This window comes from Parasteatoda tepidariorum, chromosome 3 (assembly GCF_043381705.1).
Source record: "Parasteatoda tepidariorum isolate YZ-2023 chromosome 3, CAS_Ptep_4.0, whole genome shotgun sequence".
Taxonomy (NCBI): Eukaryota; Metazoa; Arthropoda; class Arachnida; order Araneae; family Theridiidae; genus Parasteatoda; species Parasteatoda tepidariorum.
Window position 1 is genome coordinate 1,280,861 of NC_092206.1, and position 10,067 is coordinate 1,290,927.

General features: G+C 30.6%; 1 protein-coding gene across 2 annotated transcripts in view; it reads right to left on the reverse strand.

The window, feature by feature from the left end:
• The window catches only part of LOC107436623 (neuronal calcium sensor 1), a 33,245-nt gene extending 24,313 nt beyond the window's left edge, over window positions 1-8,932 (reverse strand). For both annotated transcript variants that reach the window (XM_043051013.2, XM_043051012.2), the window contains exon 1: window positions 8,659-8,932. Coding sequence is in view for 1 of the 2 variants with exons in the window: in XM_043051012.2 (XP_042906946.1) it covers window positions 8,659-8,722 (64 nt within the window). In the remaining variant the exon portion in view is untranslated. The remainder of the gene's footprint in view (window positions 1-8,658) is intronic.
• Window positions 8,933-10,067: the final 1,135 nt, after the last annotated feature.

Consider the following 10,067-nt stretch of genomic DNA (forward strand, 5'->3'; position numbering starts at 1 on the left):
CGCCCACATGTTGCGCGGACTGTTAGAGACTTCTGTTCAGCACAACGCATGCAACTTCTTCCTTGGCCTGCTTATTCGCCGGATATGTCGCCTATTGAGCACGTGTGGGATATGGTTGGTCGGCGTCTCACTCGTGATCCGCGTCCTGCAGTTTCCAAAGACGAACTTTGGTTGCGCATACAAGCGATATGGAATTCTCTTCCTCAAGCAGATATTCAACATCTGTTTGACTCCATGCCACGTCGTATAGCAGCACTTATTGCAGCGCGTGGTGGCTGCACCAAATACTGATTTCGGACGCTTAATTTGTTTCTTTTGTTTTGAAAATTTCATCATTTATTTGTATCAGTACAAGTCGTTTCTGCATTAAATTTCATTTGATTCTGATGATTCTTTCATGGTGTTGCATTTTCTACAAACAGCAGTTTACAAATTAGTGTTGAGATTAATATATGTCAATTCTTCATTACTTTAAATGACATTCATTTAATTTTGATTGTAGATGCACCTTTTTGAGTTCGAATAAATGACTTTTTCATAAGTTATCACCCCTGTTTTGTGTGGACATTAACAATCTTTCTTTTTTTATTTTTATTATTATTATGGACTTTTTTAATTCCAAATATAAACCGGAATGCAGTTGTATACCCAAATGACTGTCTTTACCCATTGGCAAAATGGGTCTTGTTTTGAGTTTTATGGCGTTTGTAATTTATTGGGCAGTCATCACACTATTCAACTGTGTTCAAGAGTAATAAGTGCGCATGCGTCGTCATTGCATGCGTTGCTATGGCGACCGCTGATGTTTTTTCTTTTTATTTTCACTAGCAGTCATTTTTAATGCATTAACATAATAATAATTGAAAGTATTTTTATTATTGACGTATAATGACTGACTTGACGGTAGATTTCAATATAAAAATGAATACTGAAGAAGGAAAACTATTTTGTGAAACAAGTACATAGGCAAAATCTATCCGACGACAAACGTACATTGCAACTCATGATATGAAATGTTTAACCATCCAGAAAGAAAAATCATTTGACCCATGGGTAACCAGTGATCGTCAGAACTTTTTTTTTGTTGATTTTCTATCCTTTTTTTAAAATTAACTTTGGTAATTATAACTCTACGGTCTCATCAAAATAATATTACGCTAAATAATTTAGAAATCGTAGTATGTATAAAAAAATGTGTAAGAACTTACAAAGAGTTCTAAATATATAAATAGGGTCCTCATATATATGGTTCTAAACCTTAAAGAGGTTTCTTTTATTTATTTGTATAACCGTCGCTGAACCCAATATTCGGGTTTACGACCATTCATGTTCAACTCCTTGACATTATGAACTCGATCCAGAAGACAAGGGATCTCCTGAAACGGGGAGAAATTTTGCCTTCGCGGAGGACTTTTTGATGGAGCTAGCCCGTTGCATGGAGAGGAAGACCATGAGAACTTCTCACGGTTAGTCTGACGGCAAGGGGACCCATGATTCGTCTACTACTGAGGATATTTTGAGGTTATCACTGTGGTCGGTGCAAACCGGATGCGGAATTCGTATCGACTTGCCATCCCTGGAATTCGGTCACCTCATTGGAAGGCGAGCGCCCTCAGCCATCGAAGTTCTTACTCAGAGTTTTGCGAATTATTCGAGTATGAGGGAATACTCGAATACTATTTTTTAATAATGAATAATTATTCAAGTATAGTAGGGAACTACATGATTCCCCTGTTTATAAAATTATTTTGTGAAGATACAATTAAAAAACATTTTTTCTACAATGCATTGTTATGAAGAATCCATCACTCCCTGAGAAACAAAGTAATGAGAGTTTTGCTCAAAATGTTTGCTGAAAACTTCATTTCTAATGTGGCACGACATTCATATATTTCTACTCCGTATTTTGATTGTGTTATAAACACAAGGAGAGTGTCACGTTTCGAATTGTGCACCTGGCAACACACATTCAATCATTCATAAATAAATGTTTTCCTGAAAAATCATTGAGGGGAGGAAAAAAAAGAAATACGAAAGGCATCGAAACACACGCACTGGTTTGATCGCTAAATATTATGGCAGTGGGCCAACCCTTGGATCATTATGATGGAATTCACTATTAACCTTTACTTCTATTTTTTTTTCTTTTTTTTTTAGACTTCTGTGATTATTTTAGCCAATCATTTTTCTGAATATTTCTTTTGTTAAACGTATTGTTTGAATGCATTTTTATCTAGTTTCTATGACTCATTCATTAGATATATGTGTATGAATTAATTTATTGACTGACGAACAAAATGAGTTAATTATTCAGAATTCTTTTTTTACAGTTTATTTAAAGAGAATGAAAGGGGGGAGGGGTGATATATTTTATCAAGTTAGAATATTTCGGAAAGTTTCTACTTAGGGAAGGCTTTTTGTTAGTATTAATATCACTTTTTTATGATATAGTTCGAATGACAAATATATTCCGTAGTGAAAAATGGCTGAAAAAAATGCACTAAAACACCATAAATTCTCTTAAATGAATAACATAGTTTATACTATTTTAAATTGCTGGGGGGAAAAAAATGAATGACAATTTTTAAAAATGATCAACGTGCTTTCAAAATTGTTTTTCTTTCAGTTTCAGGTGAATAGCAAAATTAATCGAACCTATTTAAGTTTGAAAAAGACGCAAAAAATATTAAACAAATATAAAGACATGATTTCAAACATTTTTGTTTTAATCCCTAAATGAGGAAGGTCAAAAATTTAGTTACTCCCATCCTTTCCCCTCCAAAGTGTCATTTACAGACATCGGATCAGTTCGTCGTTGCTTATTCATTCTCGGTCTTCGATCGATGGTGACCATTTTATTTCATCGTTGAACAGCCGATCCTATTTAGAGCTTACGACTAACAATCTTCAACTCCGTAGCTTTGCCATATTGAACCCAATACGGAAGACAAGGGAACTTCTGGATCAAGTATCGGGAGAAATTTGCCTTCGTGGAGGTCTTTTGAGTGAAACTCTATCGTATTTGCGTTACATGGAGAGGAATACCACGAAAAACTCCATGGGTTAGCTTAACTGCAAGGGGTTTCTAACCCATGATCCATCTACCAACTGAGGATATTTTTTACGTCAGCTCTGCGATTGGTGAGAGCCGGGTGCAGAATTCCAGCCGTCACTGGGATTTGAACCAGGGTCACTTTTGGGTGTTTTATCCCCTGAGCATGACTCTCACCATTGATCTAAAAAAGTGTGTTTTAGTAGAGCCTGTAATGACCATTAAATAATAACCCATTAGTGTAGCCCTAGAACAACCCTACCAAAACTATACTACGAAGTAATACAGTTTTGGTAGGGTTATACGCCATTATAAGCAGGGGGAAAATACAGTTATAAACTATATTTTTCTAGGTTATTATTATCAGGGGGGAATTGTATTTTTCCCCTGCTCAAATTTATCGCAAAGAATGTTTTCTACTTTTATTCTCTATTATATATACTCTAGTATATTTACGTCAATATAAATTATGTACAAAACATTGCCAGTTGAGTACTATTATAATGGATGGAGTTATTTTTCAAAAACAATAATATGCTTCCTTCTGAAATGCAGATAAAAGTTTTAAAACTCAGTTTTTACAATGACTGTAATCGATGAACAATAATATACCTTCATTTAAAATAGCTCTTTCATCAATATTAAGACTTTTTATAACCAACATTCATTCTTTAATCATTTTTCTATTTTGTAACTTATCAAAATAAGTTCCAAATGAGTTCGAGCAAAAATTTTTCTTCTAACATTTCTAATCAATTTTTATCTTCCTATCAATTTTTATCTTTCTACGAGGTAAAAAGTGTCGTTTTAAGAACAGGATATTTTTCATGATATAAAATCCGTTTTTAGTAATTAACTTATCGTTCATTATTAACATTCTAACTTATGTAGAGAGTTTAATACGCCATTTTGCTGATAAAGACTGGCTGACGTCATAGGTCACATGTCTTCTTGGAGTGCAATGTAAAGGATTTCGCAGTTGTATTATTATTATAATGGGTCAAACAATCGACTATCTATTATAAAGCTAAAAATGACTTCTCACATTTATTGGATTGTCATAGCAGAAGATAAATTCTGAATGAAATAAGTTTAATCAGAAATTTTTTAAATTATAATATTCACTACACATCATCATGCTTATCATTTAAAGTATGTATTTGGAATTTAAGAAATAGGTTATAGAAAATATAAAAATAATAATGCAAGTTTTTAAGTCTAATGGAATAAAAAAAATCTTTGAAATATGTTTTTCTGATATTTTAAACCCATTAATGCTCAGTCATCAAAAGCTGTCTTTAAAAAAGTTTTATGAAAGAAAACAAAATGGTATTTCAAGTACTGTTATATTAAGCTTTAAAAAATGTTCCACTTCAGGTTCAAGTATATCAAGGTAGACAAAAAAATATCCGATTTCTGCAGAATATATCCTAATAAGTGCCACCTCTTTTTCTTTTCTTTTCTTTCTTTTTTTAAAAAAAAAGGAAAAAAGAACAGCCTTTTGAACTGCTTGGCATAAATAGGATTAAACGTTAAAGAGAAAAATAGTTCGATTTTGTATAGGCTTCTGTCATTTAATAACGTAATTTATACAAAAAAAAAATTCTTTTGAATATAAGGTAAGGTTGAAACACAAGGAATTTAGTTTAAATGAAATATAGTTCAGAAGCGAGAAGATATTTCAAAAAAGTATTTTAATAAATAATAATAAACAGCGACAAATATTTTAAAGCAAAGCGTTCTATTTCTGTATCAAGTCTGTTGCCACTTTTTTATATATAAATGTTAACTTATGTAACTTATGCGAACCTTGCATGCTCTAAAATTTAACTTCTACACAATGATGAATTGAACTCGTCTTGCAGAGATCTTTTCGCAGAAATTCCATTTAAAGATTCCTGCAAAATGTCACTTATAAAAGGCGCTTTTCCACTTTAAATGAAATAATTTATTTTTTAATGAAATTGAAAGGAGCAGCATCGATCCCTCTTTCCCTGCTGAGGTCACTTGTTTTTCTTGAATGCGAATTTTCCGTTTTGGCAACATGCCCAGACACTCTTCTGCTGTCTGAGAGTTATCGTTTTAATATTAAATCTTTTATGGATGAAATCATCGATAGTTCTAGATTAATTTGAAATGAAACTTTATAAAGAATTTTTTAAGAATTATGTATCTCGTTCACTGTACTAATCAAATATTGAATTTCCAGAATGGTAAAAATGGAACGAATTAGTTTTGAATAGTCACGCAAATGCAATTCATCTGGTCAAATCATTTAGTTTTATCATTCTTTTATTTTATTATTATTTATTTGTAGGAGAAAAAGTTGTTAAATAATATCGTTCCGTTTTTGAATTTTATTATCAGTTTCGTTCTGGAAAAAAAAGTGCGTAATATTTTTATTTTTTATATTATTATAAATGAGGTCATTGAAAAAATAATTTAACATAGAGTTTCTTAAATTTGTTTTATGCGATTTGAAATTTTTAGTTTAGATGAAAGCACTCATTTTTAAGTAAAATTGTAAGCTTCAGAAAAATAATTTTTCGTTTGCAAATATTTTTTTTAAGTTTAAAATATAGGATACTATTTCATTATTCATTTTAATTTTATTCAAAAAAGGAGATACTTTTTTTAAATGTTTTAAGTTTAAAGATTAGTATAATTCTTTCAAAGACTACTACAGTCCCTAGCCAAATTATTAGAAAGATTCTATGTAAAATTATAATTATGAGGGGCTTTTACTCGGATGAAACCGGTTTGCTTTTGTTTACGCTCCTCTATCAATTCATAATTGTAATTCCTTTATAATTTCAGATTTTTCTTCGTTTCGTGAAATCTGCAAACAATAGGGGGGAAGGGAAAAGTGTGGCTGACGGCGCCCCAAGAAGATTGTGAAAGGATAAAGTGTTTCAGATTAGAAAATAAGTACTTTTTTAATTATACTACAAGAAGAGAAATCAAAATTATTAAAAAAGAAGCTACATTTCTAGTGGAAATACAGCAGCAGAAATTCAGTAAGAAAACTGAAACCAATGGAATATATAAAGAAGTAAACAATGAGAACTGAAGTCGTCAGGGGGTACCATCGCCGGAAACTCTCTCTGTACCCTAAAGGTTTTGTCAAGGTTGAGAGGAGATAAAATACAAAAGTATAATACTTAAACTAATACAAAAGAAAACGATGTTCAAAAGCATACTAAAAAATAATAAATCCTAAAACCAAAGAACACAACACACTACAAATCTTTAACTAAAATTAAATGAATGAAAATACAACGCCCCCTAATTTAATGCGCAGATGGAAGAAAAAAGAAAGGAAATAATAAGCAGACCGAAAGTATAATTAAAGAATTAATTATACTTCATTAATGCTTTTTTTTTTTCAATTTTCAAAAAAATGAGGGGAAAAAACTTAAATGCATCGTTTAAAATTTTCAACCTAAAAAATACTTGCATTGAATTTTTTTTATTGGACAGGGAAATTTGACCCATTTTTCCGCCAGGGCGTTGGTTTCTCTCCTTTCACACGCAAAGAAAAGATTTCCACCATGAATACTAAAACCGTTTTAACAAAAGAACACAAAAACTATTCTTAGACAAGAACATTTATTTAGCCTTTTGAAATTCATTATTTCGAAAACCCACTCTGCTTTCTTCTTAAATATTATTTCGTGATTTCCATTAAGTATTTTTGCACAAACGAGAAAAATAAAAATGCCAGAAAAAACAACAACTGAGTCAAATCAATGCGTAAACAGAATATACTAAAAAGGTAAAATAATCAATTGAGACTTATTGCTAACTGCAAAGTGAATGGATTTAGTTAGATTTTATTTTAGCCGTCGTTGAACCCAACCCAGGGATTGGGTCACCTTCAGTATTGGTTGCCTTTGTAGAGGACTCTCCCGCATTTGCGTTTGATGGTGAGGAAAACCACGAAAACTTCTGGATGGACTCTAACCCACTGAGAATATCAGCAGATTTAGATAGATTAGGATTGTTCACTTGGGGTTGTTATTAACATATACAGCAAATATTAATTTAGTTGAATTAACACTAAACATACCATAACCGATCAAAAGACCGCAATAAATGCGCTCATCATCCTTTTCTAACAATTATATACAGTTAATATTCTATTATTGTTTGTTACGAATAATACTTGTAATAGTATACCACAACCGGGAGAACAAAGTGTATTGCTTTATAAGGATATCAGAAATGACGATGTCTGCAAAGACTGTTGTCAGAATAACTGTGAATTCAAAAAAAGGTGGGCATTTTTGTGTCAGAAAACTAAATGTACATTAGCTTTATGCTGATAGCTTTACTTCAGTTCTAACTCACTATTAGTTTTTGTCCAGAAAAATGTCAAAACAATCAAGTTCTTAGAAGAAATAATATTAATTATAAGAACAATAATTCTTATATATTCTTATAAGAATTATAATTCTCATATATTTTTATAAGAATTATAATCATTATAATGTATGTATATTATAATAGTTATAATTATTATAATTTACCTATTATAATAAATATATATTTATTCTTATATATTCTTATAATTATAATTTTAATTTTAAGAATTATAGAAATAATAATAATTAGACGAAATATGTTTGCGGAAAATGTACAATGGAAGCACCCTGAATATGCAAAAAATGCGTTCAGCAATGAATAAAAAATTCTTATTCTTTGTGTTCGTAATGCATAAAAATTGTGAATATGCTATTTTGTTTCATTATAATAAAGTTTTTTTTTAGTTTATTACCTTCCGAACATCCATATTTCTGACATTCCATCAAGAAGTCCGGTCATTTGACCGGCTATGGTAGAATTAGGCATGTTTATAAAAATGTCGCTACACTAATGTTATAGATAATAATATATTCGCAATTTAACGAATATCAAAACAGTCCGTTTATAACAAAAACAAAATTGAATTACTTAAAATAAACTTAAAGCAAATATTTCGTTATAAAAAGTGTATCGCTCATTTTTTTTCTGAATGGCTCAATAATTTTTACTATTTTTAAAATTTCGTATAGTTTTAAAATATTTTCTTCCCATAAATGGATTACAACTGTCTCAAATGAACGAATGTAGGAATTCTATTATGTGTCGATAATAGTTTTTAATGCTAGATAATAATTTTTTTTTTACATATAAAAATATTACGAACATTATAACAGCAGCTCATAAAGTCAATTCATGACAATTTAAACAAATATAAGATTTTACATGGAGTGTAACAAAACATTAAAAACACAAACATTATTTATTTACACAAAACATTAAAAATGTGTATTTAGAGAAAACTCTAGCCAAACTTATCAAATATATTAACTATATAACAAATATGTAACAAATTTATTAAATCAAATTAATTAATAATTGTGTCATCACATTTTTAGTTTTTTCTCTCACTCATATTGATTTCAATGATTTCCAAAAATTCTTATCATTTTAAATCTTTAGATACATTAATTTATAGCAACTTTCTCAAGAATAGAATACTATCATAATTACGTAATAATAATTTTTAGTGTTAAATAATTATAATGTATGAACATAATTCTAAAAAAAGAAGCAATACTTACAGTTTGTCAATTCCTCTAATTCTTCCAATTCCTCCCGTGTTAGTTTGCTGTTGTGCTTCCCCATTCTGCTTTCAGTAAAGCATTTTTTGGGCCCCCTCAATACTCCGCGAAGAAATTCCACGATTGACGTCTTCTTTTATCTTCTGTTTGCCCCGAATCACATACCCGGGTAGCAGGGCAAAGGAATTCTTTGGGATTTCGTAGGAATCATTTCTCGGGACCGAAATAAAGAATGGGGTACGTCATCAACACTGCAGTTGCTATGGTGAGGACCTTGCGGACAAGCAACGCATGCGTGTCCAAGGTTTCTTTTTGAATTCAACCAATCAAGCGATGAGAATAATATAACGAACAGTATTTGATCGTGAATGCAGGAATAAGTGAAGAATAATATATTTTTCTAAGTTTTTACGTCTCCTTTCACTTTTATATTTGCCACAAATAAATAATTTTCTTCTAAAAGTAAAAATTGCATTTTTTTCCCCACTTGTTACAAATTGAACGGTTTACTGGAAGAAAGTGTTTCGAAAAAACTAAAAAAAGAATGAATTATGTTCTTTTTTTTCACTTCAGTTCGAAAGCGTACATTTTAGTGAAAGGGCATGTTTGGTAACATTTTAAAAACACTAAGATCTATGGGTTAAGAATACAGTCAAACCCCACTATATTGAACCTTCAAGGGAATGAAATTTCGGCTCACTATAACCGGGAGTGCACTATATCCGTACTGCAAACACTCATTTTTCAGAACCGCTCTCTTTTATGACGCATTATTTAAGTAAATGACCCATAAAATGAAATGCAAAAATGATTAAAAAACAATAACAAAAAACGTGTTAATTTTTACTACTCTTCGTCTAGCATACAAATAATTGAGGGATGGGAAAACTGAGATAGAAGAAGCAAACAAGAAAGCTACATTCCCCTCAATAGATGGTCTTAAAAAATCAGTATATGTATTTTACGTAGAAATTTCAAAATTAAAAAAAAAAATGAAGAAAGAAAAAAAATCAGTCGAATACAGAAAAAAGTTCCTCTCTTCTTTTGGTTCACTCTATACACAAAAAAATTACATTATACGTGCATTTCGTTCACTCTATCCTGGAGTTCACTATAAACCATGTTCACTATAACGGGGTTTGACTGCATTAAAATTTTGGGGTTTAGGAATTTTTTTTTCTTAACCAAAATCTTTCTTACCCTTAAAGGAATACTAAAATCTATTAAGAGCAATTCAGGTTTTTTTTTTGCCACTCAAAATCGAACATAGTAGTAGAACATGTTAGATAGTCAATTAAAATGTCTTGGTTTAAGAATATTTTTTCTTTACACAGATAATAGCAGCTTATAAATCATGTTATTTTTTAGTTTGCTCTGAGTCATTTAAAATTTAACTGTTTTGTTAAAAA